The sequence below is a fragment of the Ixodes scapularis genome, unplaced genomic scaffold (genome assembly GCF_016920785.2).
Source record: "Ixodes scapularis isolate PalLabHiFi unplaced genomic scaffold, ASM1692078v2 PGA_scaffold4__175_contigs__length_147842914, whole genome shotgun sequence".
Classification (NCBI taxonomy): Eukaryota; Metazoa; Arthropoda; class Arachnida; order Ixodida; family Ixodidae; genus Ixodes; species Ixodes scapularis.
Genome location: NW_024609879.1, coordinates 87,386,518 through 87,413,161, shown reverse-complemented (window position 1 = coordinate 87,413,161; position 26,644 = coordinate 87,386,518). Strand labels below are relative to the sequence as shown.

At 46.1% G+C, this 26,644-nt stretch overlaps 2 protein-coding genes across 2 annotated transcripts; one reads left to right on the top strand and one right to left on the bottom strand.

Moving 5' to 3' along the window:
* Positions 1-202: 202 nt before the first annotated feature.
* LOC8027928 (UPF0415 protein C7orf25 homolog) lies at positions 203-14,203 on the bottom strand. The gene is made up of 4 exons (XM_029988184.4): positions 13,951-14,203; positions 9,978-10,264; positions 7,347-7,634; positions 203-2,236 (listed from the first exon to the last, which is right to left on the bottom strand). Exons 2-4 carry the CDS (start codon positions 10,257-10,259, stop codon positions 1,418-1,420), a joined length of 1,389 nt encoding a protein of 462 aa, XP_029844044.3. The 5' UTR covers positions 10,260-10,264; positions 13,951-14,203; the 3' UTR covers positions 203-1,417.
* Positions 14,204-14,355: 152 nt separating this feature from the next.
* Positions 14,356-25,008, top strand: LOC8027930 (zinc finger protein-like 1 homolog). The gene is made up of 6 exons (XM_002409924.3): positions 14,356-14,616; positions 16,030-16,141; positions 17,306-17,517; positions 21,126-21,318; positions 23,889-24,015; positions 24,655-25,008. Exons 1-6 carry the CDS (start codon positions 14,515-14,517, stop codon positions 24,908-24,910), a joined length of 1,002 nt encoding a protein of 333 aa, XP_002409968.2. The 5' UTR covers positions 14,356-14,514; the 3' UTR covers positions 24,911-25,008.
* Positions 25,009-26,644: the final 1,636 nt, after the last annotated feature.

Sequence of the window (26,644 nt, the reverse complement as noted above, 5' to 3'; positions counted from 1 at the left end):
CCAAAGCTGCAATCGGCCACAGAAGTTTGCTTCTTTACATCACAGGCTTACGGTCCTCCTTGGTGCTCAGTCATGGGCAAGCCTGATAACATGGATTATCCATCACCAAGAGATAGATTTGTGTTCTTAAGCACCAGAATTGTACAGTCGAAAAAGAGAAAAGGAGCTGAGGAGTGAAAGGAATGCTAGCCTCACAAATGCATTTCTTAAACAAAAACTAGTTCATTCCATGCTTTATTAATGTGAAGTGTTCATTCTTAGTGGGCATTACCCAAAAAAAAAAGAATGGTACTGATCCTTTTAATCTTTGTTTTCTATTTGGTTCAGCCTTTTAGGGACAAACACTTTAAATTGATTCAGTAACCTTCAAAGGAAGGTTACTGAAAAAAAAAAAACAGTGTTGACTGTTTCACCCAGTTTACTTTGCATCGATGGTGAATTCTTTCGTGAAGCATCCATCATTCTCCGATGTGGCTTGAGATGGTCGGTCATGCAGATGACGACAAGGCATGAGCAGCAGACAAAAGCTGGCTACTGTTCAATGTTGAATCTTTTCATGGTAAAGACACCTTGTTCTCCCAAACAGTAAAAAAACGCTGCATCTATAGTTTCTGTAGATGTCTAGCTATAGTTCTTTGAACAAGCTCCATTTATTGCACTTGGCATTAATAGGCAGAAGCTTAGCCCAGCTTATCGCAGTGAAAGTTTCAAAAACGTTGTTGAAACTCGGGAATAGGGTCACCAGCATTGCCAGAGTATAAACAGTGTTACTGCGAAATATTCAATGTTCCTATAGTCGGTGACAGGTCAAGAACAAAGTGAAAGGCTCCTTCCATCCCTTTCCACTTCAGCGGTGCGAACAATGGAAAGGAGGTCGCCTCCTCTCCAGCGTTTGCACCACCAAAGTGGAAAGAGGTGGGAGGAGCTTCCACTTCATTCTTGACCTGTCACAGACTATAGTACTTTTTCCGAAACAAACTGTCACTTTTTTTGGTGACAATCAGAATGATGAAACCCAATTTATTTAATAAACCTGGTACTACTATCGGATGTTCCAAACACAAAAGTTCTCACAAATTTTTCCCTGTTCAGGAAGATGGAACCCAAACCAGCTATGCAAGTGAATTCATGCGGCTCAATTTCGTGTCAAAATATGCCTATAGTGGAAACATTTAGGAAGTACAGAAGTAAAGACCTCCTCAACGTTACAATATTGTCATTTCTGACATATAATACATTATTGGATTCATCGAGACGCTCATTCGTTAGCTCGATTATTACAACACCGGCAACATCATGGCATAAAAATTAGTAAAGGAAACATAAGAGTTCGGACAGAAGGCTGTGCTAAAGCATCCCAGCTCAATTGCATTCTAGAAGGATCGCACCAATCTTGAGGAAAAGTTTGCTGATGTCGTTATAACGGCGTTGCCGTGGCCTCCTTTGCTTCAGTTAGGGCTCGAGACTCGTGAACGTAAGCTACAAAGTCCACACCTTGTGCCTTGGCAGCCCTCAGGAACCCGCTGTTTGCAGTAACAGTCACCGCCTTCAACTGATCGCCGGTGCCAAAGATGATCTTGGACCGTTTCCGAATTTTTCCGCGGAGGGACAGGGACACGGCACGCACGGACGGCTTGTCGGGCACCACCGCAACACGACTCAGCAGTCTCTGGGCAGCGGCCGTCTCACACGGGCCGGCCATGACGCGCACAATCGTGACGAAGTCGTCGTATGCGGACTGGCAGCAGACCAATTTCCGTCCCGACGAAGCCGCTCTCGGCAAAACGTATCCTGGCAAATCGCCTGCCGAGGAAGCCTCACGCGCCGAGTCACATTCCGACGAATCGCTGTGCATAGACGCCCGTTTGGTGAATGCGGCGTCTGCCAAACAGCTCTGCCCCGATGAAGCTTGTGAAGTGCGGTCTGACGAACCGACCTCTGACAAACCAATGTTTGACAAGCCCAGTAGTTCGTCCAGCGCCGGTTTGACCGGGTTTTTCCGTTCATTCTCGGCCTGTTCCGTGAGGACGTTTTCGCGGAACCGGAAGTGGCAGCGCCCGTTTGTGAGGGCAGAGGCGTAGGCGATCATGGTGGACACGTCGAGGTTCAGCACGGCGTCTTCGGGAACCTCGCCCAGCTTCAGCGTCGAGAAGCTCTCCTGGCTGTCGTCTGTCAGCGTCAGTTCGCCGTTGTCGGCTGAGTCATCGGATGCCGACAGGTCTTCCAGACTCACCACCTGTTTAGAGAGAAGGTAGGGCAGTATTTACAGAACTTATAAAAACTTTAAAGAAAAGTGAAGGCCGGTTCACGCACAGTTGCGTTTAACAGCAATCAACTGTGCTACAAACGCTTGCGAGGGCTTACGACGAGGTAAAAATGGAGCCATATATTGGAAAGCCCTGAAACGCTTTTGGTCTGCATGCATTTTACGGATAGTTTTTTCAGTGTGCTTGAAATGGTTCCGACAATGTTACAAGAGACTGTTTCTCAGATTGCACACAGATTTAATCTCGCAAATACTGCAAAACCTTCAGTTATACGCAGATCAGAAGGGTTCCAGAGCTTCCTGATAGATGGCGATAGTGTACCTGTGTGTTCCTCTGTCTAGATGTAGTCGTAGAGAAGTCAATCGCAGTCGGAGGCAAATGTGTGACCCAACCTATAGGCCATATAGGCTGCTCTGCTCATGGGCATAGTGGAAATAGATCAAACAAAAGACAGCTATTGTTCTCAATCTCGTGGCAACTCAAGCATACTGCTTTGGCTGTGCTCCATCTTGCTTTAACCGTGCGAACGTTTGGCGCTCCACAATGAAGAGAACTCGGAAGCTTGGGAGATGCATTATATATAGGATTCCATGTTTTCGGAGTTCATTTTTCATAAATTCAGAGGGTGTTTTTCAGTTTATTTTTCACTAAATATTCAAAGTTTATTCGTTTTCTTTAAATTTTTGTTTACATTTCGAAATAAAAGGAATTCAGGGTTTAATATTACTCTTTTCATATTTTCATAATTAAAAATAAAAATATATATTACCTGGACAGAAACGAACATTAAATTCACATGACAGTGGTGGAACTGACAAGTGGTGATTTGGAGCAGCTCTTGTAGCAGGGAAAAACGGGTTTTGGAGCAGAGATTCCCACTTTTTGAGCAGACAATTTTGAGCTTTCACGTCGAAAAGTTTTATACAATTTCTTCGAAAGTTAGCTCGTAGAAAAAACTGCAGTTGGAGCGTTGGGAGACTTAAGTGTTATGCCTACAGAAGACCTGGCCTGTACAGATATTTAGTTATTTATTTAATATTTAAACACCGGCAATTTTGTAGATGTCTCTATTAACCTATTTGGAGTACCAATTGTGTCTTCACTTTGTGTTTGACATAAAAAGTTGTTTTTGGCAACTTTGTAGAGGGTTTGTATCACGGTGACGTAATTGTCATGAGTTGGACATCAAACCGGAACTTTTGTGTTGAATGTGTCTCGCACTGCCCTCCTTTGCATTCAAGCTGCTGCTGTTCATAGAGCAGCTAAACGGAGCACATAGCCACTCTAACCGATCACGAGTAGCGCTAGCTATTCATTTCGATCAATGTGAGCACCGTTCGCACAAAAACCGGTAACTCTTCGGTAGACGTGTGCAGATCAGGAATTTTGGGTTCGATGCTAATTTAAAGTGAATAGTAGTATCGGCCGAATATTTCTTAATTGAATAGTTTTTGACTAGAAGTGTTTTTGCCCTTTTCTCCAAGCCTTTTACTATTGCAACACCATGCTTAAACAAAAATTCAGCTGGACTCACGAAGGTTGTTCCTAATTGCCCACTCGTGAGCTCTTAAATTTAATCTAACTATAAATCTAGACTGTAGCCTCAGAACGTCCAGTACCTACACTGGGATAGCAAGTAAATGACAGATTTGACATAAAGTTATACGTATAAAGGAGCACGGCCACACCTATTTCAGGGGATTTGTAAATAATCTTTCTATATAAATCAATTTTCTTCAATTTTGAGTTAAAAAAAAAAAAAAAACAAGCACAAATATCGGACACAGGTTGTTAGAACATTGCTGCCTAGCACATACCCTCGCATAATAGCCACAGTTAAATTTTGAAGATTTTATTGCAATGTAATAGCAATCACAAAATTTCCTTTTTTTTAATACATTAGACGCGGGCGTGCACCATACTAGCTTGAAGGTGTGTTTTTCGCCCAAGCGCGTGGCTGCGCTGTGGCGAAGCGAGTCGCGAAATGGCTATGTCCGCTCCGCGGGTGTTGCTTCTCCGCTGTGCGCCTCTGCATGAGGAGAAGCGCGCTTAAGGGGGCTAACCCGCTGCAATCAACACTTTGAAAAGTATCGCAGTTCATTTGAAAGCGAATATCAAAAACCATATTATTTGAAACTGCTACAAGAAAATTACAATATTTTCGCAGCCCCACTCTTCGCACACAGTGCTTAGGCATTAAAAAAACACAAACAACTGTACTTTCTTAATTTTCTGTGGCACAGCCGACAATCTCACGTGCCAGACACTTTCAGTTTCCTTCTCGGGAACGGCTCCCTTTCGGCGCAGACATGGCGAAAATTGTACACAAATGCAGCCTTTGGAGCAGCGTGTAGCAGGTTATTCGTTCTGGCGCAGTTTGGCACAATTGGCGCAGCAGTTCCACCACTGCATGGAACTCACCTGTATCATATGGTACGTCTGCAGCTGCAATTGGCATTGGGGCCCTTTCGATGGTCAATACTAGCTGTCCCACGATAAATCTTGCAAACAAGCATTGTTTCGATTAACATAAATCCTTTGAAATAAGCGGATATGGGCGTAGTCGCTGGGAAGCTCCAGCTGCCCTGCTTTTGTCGTGGTTCAGAAATGCAATGACCACTTGTTGGGAATGGATTTCGCCCATATAAACGCTAAAACTCTCTTTTGTCAAAAGTTTAAGATTTTAAAGGAAACTAAAGTGGCCATTCCTCAGGAACACCGGCCCTGTACTCTCATGTAACCTATCCGTAAAACAACATTTTTCTTTTTTTTTGTTATTGCGATTTTGAGATTTGGAATTTTTCAAATAAATCTGAATTGGAGAATATTTTACCAGCGAGTGTTCTTCGGAGTTTTCCGAATTTATCTGGAACCTCTCACAATACACTACTGTAAAACTAAAACAGTATAGATTGTAGCGAGAAGGAAAACAGTAAGCTTAGAGAAAATAATGTTGTGTACCCGTAGCTGCATACGGTAAACCTCGCAGCAGAATTATTCAAGAGAGAAAAGCTTTTCCACTTTCAAGGTCGGCGACTATTTCATGGCCTTTTTAAATAGTTTAAGATGTGTCGGCAACCTTTTGCAGCAGCGAGAAGAGTCGTCACAAAGCCGACGTAGAGGGGGCTAGACGGAAAGTCGCGAAAAAAAGGCAAAAAGGAAGTGAAGTCGTTCTCTGCCGAAGTATGGAGATGCTGGACAATGCCAACTGGAAGTCAAAACTGCGGTGTGGTCTTTATGTCTGCACGAGGAAGCGGCGGAGAGGTGCCTTTCTGGTCTCCCGCCGGGGATCGCATGAACCGGCCTTGCGGGTTGCCAACGCCTGGTTTAAGAACTACAGTAGGCTTATGATAATTCAAACTCGGATATCTTAGACTTCTAGTTAATTCAAACAAATTAAAAAATTTTGGTTGTCCTGCCATGTTATTAATGTACCTCTAAGCCGCTTAATTGGAACGAAGTTTTTGTATAATTCATACTTATTCTTAGACTTCACAAGAACAGACACACCAATTTCATACTTAATTTCATACTTCATACACGGCCCCGTTGAGTGCGTTTTCTTTCCGAGCATCGGTTTGCTTCTCCGCAGTGCACTGGTGCTTGGTGAGAACCCAACTCCACGGGACTCAAGCAAGGAGCACATGAGCTATGAAATCGGGCACCACGCGGACATTTCCGCGGCAACTTACGCAGACGCTGCGAAGCGGCGGCATGGCATACGTCCACGTCACAGGGTCCACGCAGGTTGCTATGAAAACTGCCACGTGGTGCCCGTTTTGATATTAGTTCATATTAGACAAAAAATTCTTGGCCTGTTGAACAAACTTAATTTTGTCATGTATTGCCTAGACAGTCCAGGATATATAACATTTTTTAGGGATAAATAAACTTTTCTCAAACATTTCACAAATGTTTCATGTTCCATACCTGCTTATGATCAGTAGGCCTATGTAGAGGAAATCATCAAATATCTGCTTTGTACGTGTAGCCATTCAAATGGCCAATCACTATTTTATCTTGCATCATATTTAAATGAATTTCCGATATTTCAAACTTCTGATAATTCAAACAAAATGTGTGGCTCCATCAACTAACGAGAGTCCACTGTATTTGTAGCAAAGAGTGACATAGTAATGCAAAGTCGATGTATGCTTGGAATCCTGGTACAGTCATTTCAGGTACTGGACTAATCTAGGTAAGGTAGTAAAAAATAACGACTACTATAGACAATTTGTACTGTACTAGATGCCAATACCGAGGTTCTGTGTCACACTTGTGCCCATGTCGCAGTGCCTGCCAACTTCCAGCAAACCTGTATCTAAGACAAACTAAACATGGTCCGACACAAACAGGGAACACAAGTGGCCAGAATCGATACCTAGATATCGAGGACATAGCGCAGCATTTTCTTTGCCATTGACCGAAGGCCGGCACGGTGCGCTGCGCCAGCGTCTGCCCCAGACTTGCGTCCTCACTACTCGAATGCAAATCCCAGTCAGACACCTGGGTGCAGATAGGGCCACGACTTGTGTCCCCATCCACGCCCCCCGCTGTCCTCCGGTAGGTGACGCAGAAAGTTCAGCGCTACGGTCTTGCCGTCTACGACGCATTGGCAAAACTCTATGTCCAAAGGGGATGCGTGTTTGCTGCTGGGTGTCTGGGACATGTTTTCGACCAGCGCGTTTATCGTCCCATCCCGCCCGTGCATCAAAAGCAGAACCCAAGTGGCAACAGATTGCGTCACGGAAGCCGGAACGTCGTTTTGTCGCGATCCTGGCGGTTGGTCGCAGAAATGTTGGCAAAAGAGACGGGCAGACACGAGGTTCGCCGTTGTCTTAGCATCCCGACTCGCGTCTGCTTCCGTCGCCGGCGACTGCCTGGCTGCAGAATGACCTGTGGTGGAACAGGCGTCTGCCGCTCCCGCCGCTGCAACACTGTCAGGATCACGACCAGCGACGACGTGACACCTCTACAACGTCATTGGGCACAAAGAGAGGGACCGCTTTTGACGATGTGGTGTAAACGCAACAGTCGGAGATGTGCCCCAGACACCGTATAGCTGGAAAGAAGGCATACCTCAGCACCAACGCCCTCTATGATCTCCCTGAGCGGCTCGCCGACCGGAAGCGCCGTCCAGATCTTCACTTCCGGGATGCGGTAGAGGTGCGGGTGACACCCTGCACAGTCCACCATGTCGCGGACCTGGTCCAAGATGGTCCGTCGGCCGTACTCTCCGTCGCCCAGCGACGAGGTCAGGAGGGCTTCGGGGTTGCGGGCCACCACCTTGATCCAGGCCAGTCCGTTGGATGCCACCACGTCCACGATGGTCCTCTCAGGACCTCTCCTCGAAGGTGTTTCCGGCGCCTGGTAGGGAGATGTCGTGGAGCTATCCCGTGAGATGGACTCTACGTGCAGTCCTTCGTCTAGAAACTTTCTGCCGTGCCATAGCCCTCGGTTTAGGACGTGGGTCCCTCTGGTCGCAAATTTGACGCTGAACCAACTGCGCTAACGGTGCGCATGAAAAAAGCGAGCTTGAAATGTTGTCGCGAAGCAACGAGCACGCTCACAGGTGTGGTGGGAGAGAGTGCGGGAGGCAGGGCAACACGAATAGCAGGGTCAAGGCTCGGCTATGCAACCGCAAGGGACGCGGACTTTGTGCTCCACTACCGCTGCGGTGCTAGCTTTGGCAGGACCGTCTTTTGGAGAGGCTATGCACCACATTGTTTGCACCGTCGAGGCACAAATATGTACCAAGTGCATCTGTGCAACATCATCGTGAGGAAATGGGCAATTTTATTTATTTAGACATACTGCAGGCCTTAAACAGGCCCCATGCATTTTATGTTACCACTGTCTTGACCACAATAATCTGGGAAAGGGACAAATCGTTTTTCCTTTCTTGGGGGACAGATCTTGTTGTTCTTAGACAGTGACCACCCGACATGAAGGGTTAAGACACCATAACCCAGTTCAATCCAAGATCTCTCTAGGGACAAACCGGAGCACCAGAACTGCGCTGTTGGCAGTAGAAGAAAACCAATCGGGGCAGGCGTAGAGCGTACCTTAAAGGGCAACTCTGGTCAAATTTTGATGTTGAGAAAACGATGCAGTCCTACATCGTATCATCTGAATAGCCTACATGTAAAATATTACAACACAATTCCACCTACAAGTTTATTAAACCGGCCAATGAAGTCGGAGCGACTCCACGGTCACCGAACTCTGCCCTATCTAGGGGGCAATGTGCAGAAAAGTGCAGTCAACGCCGCTGTGTAGACACAGTCAATGCTGCATGGAATATCAACAACTGGAATTGTTATGTTTGTTCCTTACTTTTCGAGGTGTGGAGCTTGAAGCACAGAGAGAAAAAGAGGTTGGGGGCGCTGTCCGCCGCTTTCGTTGATGACATAGCCGACATCTCCGTACCATGTGATGTGCAGTAGTTGACGAGCAGCAACAATTATACTGCCTGCCGCGAGCAAGGTTTCTGTTTCGTTTAGTAATTTTCGTTTAAACGAGGTTTGCAAGAAAACTATTCCACTTTTCAGGAAAATGAATAACATAGAATCGTTTATTAGTATTGACATGATAATCACCCACAATCCCAGAATTTCCGGAATTGACTGGAGTTGCCCTTAAAGGAAGCTAGAGAGACACCCGTACTTGTCTGAAAATCTCAACAACCGTTCAAAAAGCCTTCGCAACCTTTCCAGCACCTCAAGACCTGGCGTCGAATGATGGTGCTTATGCTAGCGTCGCAGACTAGTCTGAGCAAGCAGTTGTCAAGAGCAAATGAAAGGATGGAAGTGGCATCTGTTGTAGCAGCCGGTAACTATCAAAATACTTTCTGTCTAAATGCATGAGCGTTTAGACAAATGCATGAGTGTTTAGACAAAGTTTAGACTCAAACTGTTATGATTTCCCTAAATATTTTGCCCTTGCTGTAATCAGCAAAACCGGTGGCAAACACTGCTGTGCATCTGTGACGTAAATAGAACAAAAACATTTGACATTGTGACCATCTGCGGTGACCGACTGAATTACCTAATTTTTATACCACTGTCCTCCAAGGCCAGCGATTTCACCGATTCGAAACTGACACAGTGCTTGATTCTAGTGAAGATTATGCGCCCAGAAAATGTCTAAGGAGGGAGTGTCTTGACGAAAATAGTCCTCACTTAGAACAAAGATTTCCCGAAATGAGTATTGTTCAGTTTTTAAACACTTTTCCATCTTTGACACGGACAAACGTGCGGTGTGTCCACGCATTGCCAAATGCTCAGTCTTCACCCAAACGTAGCGCTAGCAGTCCAAACAAGACGCTGAAGTTCCAGAACTAACAGTTCTTATTCAAAAGATATGAGGGATTTCCTCAAACGTTCAATGAGGAAATGGGGCATGTTCCCAGTTGCCAATGCCATTCATCTCCGAGTAATATCTGCGGGCTTTGTCAGTAACCATTTTCTCAACAAAAATTTTTGAAAATCAGATATAGCTTTTTAACCCAATGACGGCAAGCTCTGGAACTCTGGCATCTGTTCCAGACCGCTAATGCTACACTTGGAACAAGACCAAGCGTTCAGCAACACATAATTTCTTTTTGCAACAAAAAAAACTAAACTTTTTGGCTTTCTGGTTTTTGCCAGAAAGTCTGTGTATTACTCGTGACATTTCATGTTTGAAACGCAAGCAAGAGCGCACACACACCTCCGGACAAGAGAACGGCTTGAGCACATCCACGAGGCCGTGGACCGCCAGGGAACAGGTGACGACGGACGAAAGGTAAGCCAAGTTGGTGCAGCGAAGGTGCTCCCCTTTGATGCTGTCGGGGGCTTTGCACAGCTTCCTCAGGAACTTGATCTCCGCCTGAATCTTGCGCTGCAACTTGCTCTTGCCGGGGCACACGCTGAGGCCGTCACACTGCTTCAGCAACTTTTCGGCGCCCTCGATCTTCTCTAGGACTTTCTGTCGGGCTACGTTGACGTCCATCCCTCCTAAACCGAGAAGCGACATTCGCGGGAGTTCATCTATATCACTTCTCGTCATTTTTATAACTAGGGCTCTGCGTTTCCAGGGTTACTTTTTCCTGAAATTTGGAGAGTATATTCCAGAGTTCTTTCGTTGGAGATTCATTTGGAGGTTCGTCGGAGTTTACCTTTTTGTTACATTCCCAATTCTCCTAAACTAGAGTATAATTCTGCTTTGTTCCATTATTACAAATATAAAAATAAGAGTAAGTAATATCTGGGTACAAACACGCCCTAAATTCGTTAGAACTCGCCTGTGTAGAATGATACTCCTCCGGCCAGATTTGGAATTGGTAGCCTTGCCATTGGCAATACTAACTGTCCTCCGACAAAACTCGCAAACAAGTGTTGCTTCAATAGAAGTCGACACTTTAAGATCGCTAATCTTTTGGACGCAGTCGCCGGAGGGCTCCTTTTCTTCCCATCCCCTCCCACCACTCCACCTTGCAGCTACGCCGTGAAGGGAGTAATAAACGAGCTTTCACTGTTCCCTGTTTCTCCCATGAAATCTATGAGTCAATAGCTGCAAAAAACGACCCCTCCTCCCCCTAAGAAGCACAAATAGTGTAGTCCAGACTGGATAATTGAACAGTGGTTTTTGTCACGAACCAGAAGTACAATGACCTGTTGTCCTGACAAACCTTGAGAAGATAAACCACAAACCCCTTTTGCGAATAGTCGGAGATTTACAAAGAAACTGGAATGTCCTCTCCTCGGGACCACAGACCTTGTGCCAGATCTCAAGCCCTCCCATCCCCGAAAAATATTCCTGGCTAAGCCACTGCAGTATCGATTATTCGAGTTACACGCACACTTCCTCCAAGCTGGGGAATCCCAAACCCGTGTCCTGCAAAGGGAAGCTGAAACACTCCTTTCAAAAAATGAGATAGAGGTTGATTCTAGCGTAGTTTTACCCCGTGAACCTGAATACCACGTTTGTTTTCCCCGAAGGTGTAACTAAATGCAAAAAAAAAACACAAAAAACCTCCGATCGGTCGTTACACTATAGGAGAATCTTTCGGTAGCTAAACGCGTGTCACTCGAGGGCCGCACGTGCAATTGCAGGCTTGCCAGGTATACTTTTCCGCACTGACACCAGTCGTGACATATTTTTCTGCCCTTTCTAGAAATAGCAAGAGTGCGCGTGCATAGCATTACTAGGCGCTGAAGAGACGCGAGAGGGGAGATTCCAAAAACTCCTTTTGCGAAGTCGCGCTCCGGGAAGGAGGGCCTTAGGCGGTACTTTGAAAATCATTTTCGGCAGTCTCCATGCCCCACAAGTCAAATTCGGGGGTTTTACGTGCCAAACCGACAACGGGCATCTGGCACGCAACAGCAGAGGACTGAGGATTAATATCAACCACTTGAAAATCTTCTGACGTGCAACCGAAAGCTCGGTAACACGGCACCTTCTTTGCAATAATCCTCCGTCAGATTGTGGGCACCTCGGCCGGGATTCGAACCCACCACCTGAAGATCCGCAGGCCGGCGCTTTGCCTCGGAGCCGCTGAGGCAGTTAGCCTCCATGCACCAAATAAAAAAATCATTTGGATATTCAAAATCCTGGAGGTAAAATGAAGACGGTTTAAGTGGGTTTACTCACATACAAAACTGCTACAGCCTTAAACGTAAGCCTCGATATACGCCGACTGTTTGTCCAACGCCCAAAATAGGCACCAAAAAACACAGAACCTATGAAAAAATATGAACCACCGAAAAAACAACTTCCCTATCTTTAAAGGGATACTGAACCAAAGAATTTAGTGCCCATAATAAGTGGCGCACGTTCTTTCCACCAGCCAGCAGCCGCCGGTGTGTGCGAGCACACGCAACAAAAATGACGTCACAGACCTCCATTCGCGGTTGAGATGACAGTGAAATGCATGGGCTTCGGACTAAAGGAGAATAAAGACAGGCTTTTCATCTCTACAAGTGAAAGCTACGTGCTTGTTAGACCAATTCATCGCTTACTTTTTACACCAGGCACCACTGTGTAGATGAAAAACTTGTCTTTATTCTCCTTTGGTCCGAAGCCCATACATTTCACTGTCCTCTTAACCGCGAATAGAGGTCTTTGACGTCATTTTTGTTGCGTGTGCTCGCGCACACCGGCGGCTGCTGGCTCGTGGAAAGAATGTGCGCCACTTATTATGGACACCAAATTCCTTGGTTCAGTATCCCTTTAACCAAAGGAAGTTAACAGATGAACAGAAACATGGCTAGCAGGACATATGTCCTATGAGACAGTATCCTGTGATTTGTTCCCGGATCGGTCACCATACGGTGAGGCACATTGCCAGCTAGTCAGAGAGCTGCCAGAGATAAATTTTCATGTAACACTATCGTCATGTCATCCATACACTGACTTAGCTTTGAAGCTGCTTAGAGTAAAAAAAAATGGCAAAACATTGACTGTCCATGTCGGAAGTGCCCAATGCATTTTGAGAGGAAATGGTGACCGAGATTTGAGAGTGGAAATTCAAATATATTTATAAAACAGATGTTTTGATTTGCTTTCACTTTCATTTTTATGCATGTCATAATTAAAGCTCTTTCCAGAACTAATATGACCCTGACATAAGAGAGTGAACATCAATGGTCAAGACTTCAGGACCTTGAACATGCATGCTGCAAGATTCTGTCGTCCAGAGTTCAATTTCCTTTTTTTTTTTTAATGGAGGCAGGTACTGTTTTGTTTAGACAGACGGAACGATTTCTTCCAGTAGAGTTCCATACGGATGAGATGGTGGCCACCTAGACAGTTCTGTCCTGACAGAATGTTCGTAGCTGAATGGCCGAGTTCTATCCATGTTCAAGTGCAGAACTAAAGAGGGCACGGGTTCTGCAAATCATCAAGCGTAGAGACACCCTGCTAAAAATGGCAGTTTCTGTTCATAAGTAATAACAGACTGAATTATCTGAAGGTAACCTCTAAAGAAAGATACCAAAAAATAAAGATGTAATAGATGGGACAAAATCACATATCCTTGTTGTTCCTTGCAAGCAGCAATAGACCCCTCCTAAAATTAATGCACTCTTGTGGCACAGCTCAAGACACTGCACAGCGCGTGTGCAAGGGACAACATGTTGACCTTCAAGTGCCTGTGTGCGCATGTTTGGCGGCATTAGGTATTCTCCCATGTTGCAGCGTTTTCAAAGATTTAGCTCCAGATTCGCGAAAGGGGTCTATAGCTGACAAGGAGAGAGGCTTCAGTTGGAGATTTGGCATGGCATTGCGCTCATATTTCATCCTAAAATCTGACATTTAAGAAAACATCCCTTTATGCGGTTATTTTTAAGCAAGCTGCTCACACGCAAGAAGTATGCCCGGTGCAACGAAAGGAAGGGCTCAACTAGGGATGAGGCAACTAGTGACAGTACCGCGGAATTTCGGACTGCAGTGCTTGGACGGTACTCTACTGGTGGCGACCGTTCCAAACATTCGCTCTGACGCAAATAACCTTCGAAGGTTGTTGATATGTGCCGGAGACAGCCTTGACTCAACGCTACCTTGACTGTAAATGCCGGACAGATCTTCGAGCATGGGACGTGGGGTTTTTGGGACGCTTTGTCAGACACAGCGCGCTGACTTTGAAAAACAAGAATTGTGAAACATATTTCTGGGATGTTTTACGAAATTACGATGAACTTACGCCGGTACAGGTGGTAATTCGTAACGTTGTAACTTGCCGCACAACAGAAAAATACCACAGCTGACGCGAACAAAACGAAAACGATCAGCCAACGAAATCAAGGCGCAGCACCACAGTTCCGAAACTGAAATGTCAAAACAATCAATAATAATATTACAACATTTAATTGTAAGAAATAAAACGCGCTTAGTATTATACACAAAAGTTTCTGCCATGTCAGCGCGTTCTGCTCCGTCATTTGCTTTGGTCATTTGAGTCACTTGAGGTGTTAATATTGAAAACAATCACTTATTCAATATTTTACCGACTATGAGTTACAATTTTTATTATTATATTAAATAAAACCGGTCGCGATTTATGCGCCAGTGAAACCGAAACCCCGCAAACCACTACGAGACGCTTCAGTCGGCGAAAACATCTCACAGTCGTGGCATACAAGAGATGCTTCCGCCCGGCCCTGTCTAGCACCCGAACAATATTTTCGCTATGATTTCGAGGCTGTGAAGAGACCTTGACTTTCGAAACATCCGCTGAACTCGGCGTCAGTGCCAGCAGACGACCGCCATGGGTTTGTGCAAGTGCCCCAAGAAGAAAGTGACGAACCAGTTTTGCTACGAGCACCGAGTGAACGTCTGTGAACATTGCATGGTGTCACAGCATCCTACGGCAAGTACACATAAATAGGAGTGGGTTTGGAACGCCGACCTTAGACGCTTCGAAAGACGACCAACCATGCAACAGTTGGAGCTCATTTTCGTGTACTTCCAGGTCGTTCGCGTAGCTGTAACCTCTACATCGAGGCAGACGGAACAGACAAAAATGAATCTCATATCTGACGTGTCAACTTCTCTTTTCCCTTTAGCGAACCATCTGAAATTGTTCTTTGATCAAGAATGTTTCCTTGCGATCTCGTTCGAGCACGATCACAGCTGCAAAAAAAAAAAAAAAAAAAAGCTAGTCGCGAATTTCGTCAATCGTGCATAACTGCGCAAGCGCTGTTATTGAGCCACCGCCTGCGCGTGCGCAAATTCTCACAGGGCGGCAAGAGGTCCACGCCCATCACTGTTTCCCCTTCCACGTTTCGGTTTCACGTAAAGAAGTGTGCGTGTTTACATTCATATGGGCAAGCTTCAAGATTGGGAAGCTTAGCTGAAAGGACAACTCACTAACATCTCAAACCACATTTTGTTCTAAGAGGCATGCTTAAATCGCCACAAAACACGAAAGCAGGACCAGAAAACAAAACCTCACCATGCCAAACAGGAACCAGCCGTTACCTGAAAAGCACTTTAATAAGCTTGCAGCTGTGCTCGAGATGTCAGCACATGACTGTTTTTCTAGCTATAGTTGGCAACGAGCTAAGAATTCAGCATGTGCGTTTTGCCTTCCACCAGCCTTTGCCGGCATGTGCAGCAAAGTGTTATCAAAGGCAGAAAGCTTGCATTGGAGACGGAGCATCTACTAAATAACCTGTCAACAACTATTGTTCTTTCAGTTTGTGGTAAACCATTGCAACCCTATATACCAGCTCACCTGTCTTGCCACTCTAGCTTTTTCGAATAATTTCTGATCCCAAGAGCAGTGAACGTGCAAAGAAATAATTTGTTTCATTGAAATGTAGAGAAAGCTTTCCGATCAACCTATTGCTTCAGCTACAGCAGACCTCTGGTCTGCATTACCACGCAATAAAGCTCGGACGAGAGGATGACACTCAATTCTCATCACACTTAAACTCGTAGCAAGCGTGAGCGACGAGCACATGCGGTACGCGTGCCGCCGTAAACGCTTGTATGCCGTTTACTCAATGTCGCCACATCATGTACACACCAAGGACAGTGTGCATCGTTCGAGGTCTACCGTCCTGCTTGAAGCATAGTGAAATTCCTTTTCCCGTAGGCCATATACACTAGACAATATGGTGGCACTTTAAACAAATACTTGGTGCAAGGTTGTACTGGAGCACAAACACTGAACCAGGCGAGACCTTTGTTTGTAGCAGAATTCTCAGCAAAGCTACCTTCTGAGTCGCACTGATGCGGTGCATAGTGTGCAATGCCGTCTGTTCCGTTCCCTTTGCAGTGCATTGTGCAGAGCTACCTCCAGTGGCTTCAGGACAGCGACTATGACCCCATTTGCCAGCTGTGCCGACAGGGACTCTCCACCGACGCGTGCACAAGGCTCATGTGCTACCGTAAGTCTTGGAGATGTTCAGTGCGCTATCGGTTAGTGTGGCAAGTCTCGCCGTCGTTCCTTCTTAAGCTCGTGCCGTTCTGAAGCCTGTATTCTGCTTCACCTTACGATGGACAGCAATGGACACTATCCGAGCCCATCCAGTGTCACGCGAGAGTCATATGACCATCAGGAGGGATGCAGCGACATGCGGGGCGCGTGGTCAAGTAATCTGTTCACAGCTGGCTGGGATGGTTCGTAGCATCCCCTGCGGTCCACTTCGTGAGGTAAAGCAAAGTATAGTCTGATTTGCCGCTTGCCCCTCCTCTGACCTTTGGCAGCGTGTTCAACAACTCGCCTTCAATTATTTTATTGCTACTACCTTTTACCACGGTCTCGGGTCATTTTCACCATGATCAACAATGTAACCTTTCTAAAACCCAAGCCAACAGCCCTGACCACTACCGTCGTCCGAGCATGTGACATCTGTGCCACGCTAATGCCGGGCTTGTGACGGCTAATGAAGAAAGAAGTTGAAAGCATATACCCAGGCAGATAACACGGAGCCTGTGCCTTTGATGCTTCAGCACAGCCTGACGTTTGAGATAGGTGCAAACGCTGCAGCGCCATTCATTTGAGACCCGCGGTCTAACGCTCACACGGTCTTACAGCCCCCCGACGTAGAGAATTTAAACAAGGGCTTTACCGAGGTCAGCACTACAGTTGTTTCTTCATTATTGAGACCGAAACAAATAGAGAATGAACTGCATGGTGAGGGACAGATTATCATCTGCCGTTGAGAATGCGGAAGTGACGCTGCCTGATAAAATGTCAGTTTCATTACCCCCATTATACTCCATTGACTCCTACGCTGACGGTGCAGTGGAAGTTGCGTTCGTCGAACCAGTCGCACGTTTTTCCTTCGCCACACAGTCACCCTCCCGCCCGTACCCCTGCTCGGAGAATGTGGTAAGGCGATGAAAGGGAGGCGGTGGATTGGTCCCGGAAGCGCACAGCTCCCAGCACACCGTCATCTTAGGGGTAGACGGAACATAATACGCATTCAAAAGATAAACTACCGTTTGAGCCACTAGATGGCGCCAAATTTTGGAAGGATACCATTAGGAGCTTCCTACGGTACTCTACGTTGCCCCGATATATGCGATTGGCACACGCCGTCTTGCAGACGTCTTCCACTGGAACTGCCTGGACCGCCACTGCCAACAGATGCCGCGCCACACCGCACCGGCCGGTTTCGGCTGTCCCACGTGCGGGGCGGCTGTGGTGCCCGCCACCAACGTGGCCTCGCCGGTCGCAGACGCGCTCAAGCTGCTGCTCAGGTCGACCGACTGGGCCAACGCCGGCCCTACGTCGGCACCCCCGCAGGAGACGACACCAGTGAGTTGTCATGTTGCCTGGCACCAGACTCGTATAAAATACTAAAAAAAGTATTTAAGTTAAGCTACAGAATACGTACCAGGCTAACAAGTAACCGAGTACAGTACTAAATACCCAAGTTTGAAAAGTATCCGAGTAGAGTAATAAATAGTCATAAAAGTAACTCGTTACTTCCAAAATACTCTATAATTACAGATTGCTAAATTGCTGTAAAAAAAAAAAAAAAAAAAAAAAATGAAAACAGCAGCTATATACTACAGGTTTCTTTCCTTGCCCCAATCAGTGTGAGAGAAGAGATGTCCTCTCCTCCCCACCCTTCACCCAGGGGTTGGAGGATTATCTTGGGTGGAATAAAAAAAAACACCTGTAGGCAGGGGAGGGAACAAGCTTTTTTGTGCTAACTTGAGGGCAAAAGATAAGCCACTGTAACACAGAAACGATGTCCCAGAGTTGAATCTAACTGACCACCAAACCCCTTCCGGGTAACTGCAGAGAAAAAGGGTAACTGCAGAGAAAAAAAAGTGTTTTTTTTTAGACAGCCTAATTGGGACAACTATGTCACAAAACAATTTTTCCACGAAAAAAAAAATTTCACAGAAATATTTATTGTGCGAGACTAATTTTAGTTTGCAGCTATTTTGTCCGTTTTAAATTGCGCGCCACAAAGTTGGTATTATATGTTACGGAGTGACGTGCTATAGCAACTCTTCTTAATGGCTAAGAGATTGATTGACAGCTTATATCTTGGTTGTTAAACCTTTGTGGTATGTTGTAATTTCCTTTTGAGCGGCATATTTTTATGTTTAAAGAATAACCCATGTAATGAGGGTTATTACTCTTTACAAAAGGTTTACAAGACAAGCACTTCCGTTTGGATTCATACCATAACAAACAAAAGCTTTGCCATTCTTTTCATAGCTGCCGAAGTCTCTGCTCTCGCCTACCTCAACTATTTCGCCTTGACCCAGGTGCTTGAGTAAGACTTCCTAAAGTGAAGTAGTGTGTGCTTAGCAGCTGTCGCAGGTGTTATTGATAGGAAGCGACGCGAGTTTTGGCTTTCATAGCGCGGTTTGTTACTTTCGTTTTTCTCTTTGCTTTCTTAGCAGTTTTTTTTTTTTTTTTTTTTTTTCATGTTTGAGCGTGCAATTGGCAATTTTTTTTTAGATGTCTGCTCCTGTGAAGCGGTGCCATTGCTCTGTAAAGTGGTGCCAGATGAGTGATGAAGACGCACCGGAAGTCGAGACGCTGCGTGTGTCGTTCAACTCCGCAGCCAAGTCAATCCAAGAGTGAGGGGCAAGGCGTACTTCTCGGCGCGGGTCGAAAGAGCGGGAGTTTCGAATGTGGAGAGGTTCTGACTCCGACTGATTTACGTCCTGTGGCGTAAATATTGCTACAAAAAAGATTTCCTTTTTTTCGCGAAAGGTTTGTTTTGTGACATGCTTGTGCCAATTCGGCTGTTTTAAAAAACTTTTTTCTTTGCAGTTACCCTTTAACCCATTTGCTACCGCGCGTGTTGCATGCTGCCGGGTTATTCATACCGCACGTTTTCCCCCTAAAACAGGGCCACACTAGGCGTGACTGTTTGGCTTGTATAATAAGCTTTTACAGTAAAACTTAGTGTGGAAAACATGTAGTGGTTCATTCAAGTCTTTAAATCAATAGGCCCTCACAGATTCTTCTTCCTTCTAATAGAGATTTCTTTTGGCAAAGCTCAGGGGTCTTTTTGTTCAAGGACAGCTCCAATTCAGATATTTTCGTGTTACTTCGATTTTAATGAACCATGGCTCAGGTACTTTTCGAGGTTGCATGATAGCGCAACGAGATGCGGTTACAGAAAATCTCGTCGCACTTCTCCACCGCAGGTTTTCGTGTAAAAGAATGTTGAGTTTCGAGTCGCAAAGTTTTCTTTTCTCGACAGACCCCTCTCGAAAGTGCGCACCATCTACCATAATATCCAGAGAGGTGCCCCACTCCCGAAAAATAACTTACCCCTATTTTCGGCCTGATTTGCTATTTTGTTTCAAAAGCACCGAAGGATAGCCCACTTTTAGTAATTTTCAGGGCTTTGGCTATTGGTGCGAAATTGTGTTACTTAGCCGTGGTACGAGATAAATGAACATTGCTGACTGTGGAGGCCAGTTGTCTTTGGTTCACCGCTCCTCCCTGCTATTACTAGTTTCATGGGTCATAAAATTGAAAACTAGTATTTTTTTAACTTTTCTCATCGCACATCGAAAGTTGGCCCGCTCCCTAATTTCACCGAATTTGCTTTCGATTTTAGGTTGGCTATCTCATGGGATATTACGGTAGATTCTAGTAGCTGTAGCACCAATCACCTCGAGTCCATCGTCACTTGTGCACATACTCTACGCGTGTATTTGGCACTTCGTGTGTGTACTTAATATTCTCGTTCATTTCTCGGCGCCGTTTTATTTCATCGTTAACATGTACCACCAGCTCGCCCGACCTTCCACAGTATCGGATCAAGAACGAGCGCTGCATTGACGTTTGGCGAGCGCTCGGATCCGAATCGCACTCTTCGTGCCCACGTAATGGGACCGCCAATGCTGCTCGACGGGGTCTCAAAAAGGGTCTATCTTTTACTAGTAGGCGGCATTTACGTGAAGATGGCACGCGTGAATGTCTCATCAAATACCCTTTCAAACTAGTTCTTTTTTTTTTCCCAGTGTTGGGAAGTACTCTAAGTATATTGTACCTAAAGTACTGCTTGACATAGGTTTAGAAAACTTCTACTTTACTTGAAGTACATTCTCTGAGCACATACTTGTGCTAAAGTATTTTTTTTAGTAATTTGTGAGGAAAGTACTATACTCTTGATTTCAAAGTACATTTCCCTAAATTTGGTGTTGTTTAATTTGTATCACAAAATGATACTTTATAGAAATATTGGGAGGGCAAGTATAAAAGACCTCCAACCTCCAACACACACACACACACGGGAAAAAAAAGGTGTATTGTTGTGTGAAAATGCACTATTGCCTTTCGAGACGTCATCTGGTGATTTCTCCGAGTGAAGTAATGGCGGCTGTAATACCGATGCAAAGAAGTACCTTGTAAGTTGAATGTGTTACATAGTTTGTCAGTGAGAATAAAACTACCTTTTGTCCACTTGACTCTATTCATTATTTGCCGCCATTTCCAAAACTTACTCATGCACCCTTAACTACCTCTAAAGATATTCATACTTATTCAAGAAAAAAAAAAAAAAAAATGTAAGGGCACTATGAACGATTGTGTTAAAAAGTACTTGTACTTTACTTTGAAAGTACAGTGCAACCGACTTATAATGATAATGGGAAAACCCAAAATTTCAATCATTATAACCGGTTAACGTTGTATCTGGACTAGAAACTGATCATTTCCAGTCTAGAAACTCTAGAAATTGATTGTTATAAGCGGTACGTCGTTATATGTGGTATCGTTGTAAGTGGGTTGCATTGTACATTGTATTTGTAGCACTTTACTTAACTACATTAGACCCAGTGTACTTACTGCTTTACTTGAAGTACACAACCTCTCGTTTACTTTGTACTTTACTTCGAGTACCTTTTAAACGTGCTTTATCCAACGCTGCCTCGCCCTTGCAGAAGAAGGAGCAGAGGGCGGCGGCCGGACCCCAGGGCGACCCCCCCTCGGCGAACGGCAGCCCTGCCCCTCCCCTGACCCCCTCGGTCCCCTCGCAGTGGGGGCCCAAGAGCCCCAGCCCCGCGCTCCCCACCGCACTCCACGGGAGCACCTCGTCCGAGAACAACGTTGGGGCCTACGGCTCCACCGTCAACAGTGAGTGGGTAGTTTCGTGGCGCTACTGTGGTGCCTTGAATGCATCTCCAACTGGTGTGTTTACCGCATCCTTAATTGTAGTCTCCCGATTTCCGTCTGGCGACATTGTAGAAGTGTCTTGACATCGCAAGCTTGACAGGCTACGGAAGCTTTGGCAGCCAGTAGTTGGGGTGCCACGACAATGGCGACACTCCCGTTTGCTTCCACTTTTTGCTGGAGCTTCTTGGACTGGCTGACAGCACAGTGCGCCAGCTCCTGCGATGTCGTTTCTTACTTTCGGCGCACGACTGATATAGGACGCCAAACGCAACAGTTAAAGGCGCGTTCCGGGCTTCGTAGCGGCACCCCATCCCCGAGTGCGTAACGGTGTAGCTGTTAGAGCGTTATCATTGTTTTGTCTTTATTACACTTTAACACGATGGGAATACACAACGGCTACAAAAAGCATGGACCAAGAAAGGAACACTTGCGACATGAGGACAGCTGTACCCGCAACTGAACTTTGTTACTTAAAACGGAAAAGAGAAAAAAACACGTAACACGTCACCATCAGACCACAAGGTGGTGGGAAGAGGCCCTACCTGTGGCCCTCTTCGTCGAGGGGGAATTACTAGACACTGCTTCTGCTGCTCACGGTCAGGCTCTCGTGCTCGCTAGAAACCGGCGTTTCTATGGCACAAATTGGACGAGTAAAAAAATGGCCCCTTTCCCCCACTATCGTGGTCACACAGAATGTTGCAATCGCAGCGCAGTTGTTTTTGCCACCTCAGTCACTCCAACACCCCAACTCTAAGAACAAGACATACCTGAACGGAGAAAATGAAAGACTTGCACCGGCGCCACGCTGGGGCTTTCTCGTGAACAGCGCTATCCAGAGAGCGCACCAAAATTAAAGAAAAAAGAAAGGGTATGCGCACTTGGCTGAAGCCTGAAGCTCACTCGTTTAGTGTGTGCAAGGAGTGGAGCGCGTCGCCAGTGTTGCTCTGTTTGATTACACAATGTAATCAAGAGTTGCTCGGATCTGCTCGATCAAGACGTTTGCTGGCACTTGTGCTTTCATCCAATCAGTGAGGAGACGAGTGCTGCGGCAGTGTTCGGCTGGCACTCACATTTTCTTTCTTTGTCACTCGCATATTCTTTTTTTGTCACTAAAGTGAGGACCGGAAATGGTTAGGTGCCACTTATGTAACACATTCTGTATTATAACTTGAAGCACTAAAGTGGTTTATGATATTGCCCATTTATGGTGCACACTCGGTCTGTGCTCAAAGCGTCCTAGAAAACCCAAATTCACAATCGTGCGTGGCCTTTTTTCTTATTACAAAAGCGACGAGCCTCTTTCCTGAGCTGCATATCAAATAAAAGGGTGTGTCATAAAGTTTGGTCGCGTTTTTATTTAAAAAAATTGCACATTATGGTAATTTTTTATACTTTCTAGAACGCTTAGGCGTGAGTATCAAGTTATCCCCATAAAATGACAAGCTCAAAATGCACTTTACTGTCCCTTTAAAAGTGCACGAGTAGTATCTTGTCCAGTTGTGTCTTGAAACTATACTCTGTCTCACTAAAACCGCGTAGTATGTGGCACCATTTTGTGTGGAAGCATTACGTACCTTTACATCTGGGGACCGGTGCTCAAAGGGGAATCCGATGCCCGTCCCACCGCGTGGCCGACGGCTACTAGCGAAGGCGGTCGCCATGCCGCGTTTGCCAACGCCATACCAACAACAATGATCCCAATATCCAACAGTGTTTATCGTGAAACCAGGGTCCCCAACAAGACGCTGCGGTCAAGCGAGCCATGGACAGAGTGCCCACAGCGCCCACCGACCTGAGTTAAAGGAATATTGCGAGTGGAGTCATCACCGGTCGGACAAGCTCGTACGCCACGACTCGACTTGTTGCCCGGAGTCCAATCCAGGACTCCTCGACCACACAACCGTCCACGAAGAGGGCAGGCTCGACTTCCTCGCGCGTTCTCGCTGGTCTGCCAAAAACGCGAAACGCGCGGAGGAGTGCGAGAGAGTAGGCCAGCATGGTGGCGTACTCTCCCCGACACGATATGGAGCAACCATGCTCAAAGCCAGACGACTTTGCCCGGAACGTCCGCGGCTTACACCTTCTCGGGGGAGGGAAACCTGCGGCTTCCACAATCACGGCCAAAGCTACCGGAGAGAGTGTATCCCCCGACCTGTTCAATAGGAGGGAAAGGAGGAAGGGAGAATCTCGGCCCTTCTCACCTCCTCCTTCCTCCTTTCCCTCCTCTTGAACAAGTTGGCATACACTCTCTCCCCTGTAGCTTTGGCTGTACTGCACAGTTTTAGTGAGACAGAGTATAGCATAGCCATCAAGGAAATAGAAGTACTATGTTCTATATACACCTTGGAATTCCTCGCACGTACTGCAATTTTGCTACTGGTGATGAGACACATTTATTATTACGAAGGGGCACTCCCAATGACATAAGTGATGCTACAAAATTTCTTGTGTACAACACTGTTTGCTTCTGAATGGCGCGACTTTTGCAAAGAACCGGTTGACTACACTGAATGTCGACGGTTATCGTGCAGGTAATGTGACGTCAGCACGCAAAGTGTTCACAGCCACGCAGAGCAGCTTCGTGACGTCTGCCCCCGACTACGACGAAGACAAGTACAAGCGGCGTTCGGGGTTCGAGCTCTTGTCTCGCTGGATCAAGTGAGTTCACCGCTTCGTCGGTAACTCAAACAGTCTCCTCTTTTTCTGAATCTAAGAAATTAAAACTGTTTTAGTGGTGTGTGTGAACCAATATCTTTTCTCATCAAATCGGGTAATTCAGCCGCTTTACTGAATAGTATGCAGGCCGTTACAACTAACTTGTGCCAAAACTTCGTCATTCACAGTTGCATAGAGCAAGTCGAGATACATCTTGCGACGTTCCAAGCTGGCTAATTGACGCAAACTTCTTAAAAATTAATTTTTGCACAAACGCCGGATACAAAAGTCGTAAAGCGTGTCAAGAAACACTTCTTTGTATCGTTACCATCGAGGTACACTTTGTGCATCTAATTTTTCCAAGTTTTAAAGAAAGCGTGCAATATTTTAAGATATCCCTCGCGATTACCCACTGGCGAACTGCAACAATAATAATTTTATTCACGCGAAAATTTTTAAAATCTTGCGCGCTTTCTTGAGTTAGATATTTGCTGAACCCGGCCATCTAAAGACACAGCCACGAAAGTAGGCTTAAAAGTGTGCGACGAAAATCGCGGATTAGGCGGAATACGGTTTACCGGAAGTGAAAAAGGCACCTCGTGAAACCGCCCCGCACGCGGCTGTGCCTCGCTCTCGATGCAGGTCGCGGACGGTGCTGGGCGGCAGCAGGAGGCGCGACCCGCACGCCTTCCTCAAGCGCTGGGTCATCCTGTCGCTGCTGCTCGTCCTGGCGCTCTTTACCGTCGTCTACTTCCTCATGCACTGGGGAAGGGCGTCCGCGGACTCGGACCCACTGCTCGACCCCCGCTTCAACCCGGAGATTCACGTGCGCGATGAGCCACACCCGGACCAAAGTCTCGATGGCGGCAGGCATCCGGCCGGCATCGAGCCCCGCTAGACGATGCTCCCTCATCCCTGGGTCCTGATTTCGTTCAAGCCGCGCAGCACTTTGTCTTTGATATCATAATAATAAAGCGGTACGTCTGGTTAAACCTTGCTGAAACCTGTTCATTTGATTAAAGCAGGGGTCTCAAACACACGGCCCGCGATTCTCTAGGACTCTGCCCGCATGCCAACTGGCTACGAGTCCCGGTTTCCATGTCTCGAGCGCTAGAAATGGCATGCGCCATAGTGATCTGATATTTTCAATTCATTTTTGCTCAAAAGTAGCTCTGCTTTTTTAACAAACTCACATAGTTTATACTTATTTGTGTTCATTTGCCTTTTGTTTTGCTTTGTTTCTTGCTCCTCAGCTTTTTGTGATGTACAACAATTCCGCTACCAGATAGTAGCGAATTGCTTGCTACTATCTAATAGATAACAGCTCACGCTGCAAGTGCAAGCTCTTCGTTGAAGGATGCATTTCGGCTGCATGAGCTCACGTCTGGAAAGCAAGAACTGTCAAATTAACCGATTGCTTTTTTGAAGACGTGTTGAGCTTGGTTAATTCCCAAGTGAATTGAGCAACGGGAACGAAGCTGTACTTGCTTTCTTGTTCCATTAAAAATGACAGGACGTTGGCGGGGTGGTGTAATTTTAACATAAGGTCTGGGCCCAAAGTAGCCATATAAACAAAAATCTAAAATAGTCATTGGTAAAACTGTGAGTTTACGAAAAGCATAAAGCACAACGTCTCATTTCTTAAAAATCTTTCGGACAACCCCCCCTTCTTTATATTGGCCCTCGACCTTTTCGATGTGGGCTATCTGGCCCCCACACTCAAATGAGTTTGACACCACTGGATTAAAGCATGAAATGCCTGGTTCTTAAAGGGGCCCTGCAATCATATTTACTAAGCGTCTACCTTTTTTGCGGTTTCCACGTCTCTTGAGGTTTGGGCAAGCCAGCAGGCACGGAGAGGGTAACTAAATATCAGTGCGTCATATTTTAACCGGACGACGCGGAAACCTTTTCCGCCGACAAGGTCAACCCGCGGTACTGAAAGCGCCCAAAATGTGACGTCTTTGGTCCTGGGCTTACTACTGGTCAAGGCCGCTAAAAGCTTCTTTTTAGTCGAAATGCAAAATATAAGTGGCGCGAACCATTTCAATTATTTATAAAAGTAGCTTTTGTTCCGTATTTTAGATCAGAAAGGAGACAAATGCAGTTTATAAAGTACGGAAACAAGAAATGACCCGTCGACATACCCGCCACCTAGCGGTGGAAAAGGCGGTGCATACTGGAAAGGATTAGTTGGATGAGGCGCCGACACGGAAAGCTCCCAGATGTACGCGACGGCGCCGTGGTCGTATGGACAGGAGTATCTGACCGGCTCCAAGCGTTCCGAAGGCCTTCGGCGAGAAACTTTGTCTTGCGGTTTGGCCGTTTCGCAGTATGGCAGTGCGAAGTGGCTCCCATTCTGAACTGATCTTTACCCCGTGTTTGCTGTCGTTTGTGGCCAATGAAGTGTCATGCCGAATTAGTGTTTATTCACGCAGCAAATGCAACGAGAGCCGCTCTGGCTGCCCGCTGCATGTAGCCTATCCAGAACATGCTTTAGTGGTGCCCTCTCGCGCCGTCGACATGGGGTGCGGCAGCCGTGAGCACTCGCGAAGAGCCCACTACCCCTCCTCTAGTTCACGGCCACTCAAGCAACCAAGGACATCATGAGGGAGGCTATTTTTTGCTTGTT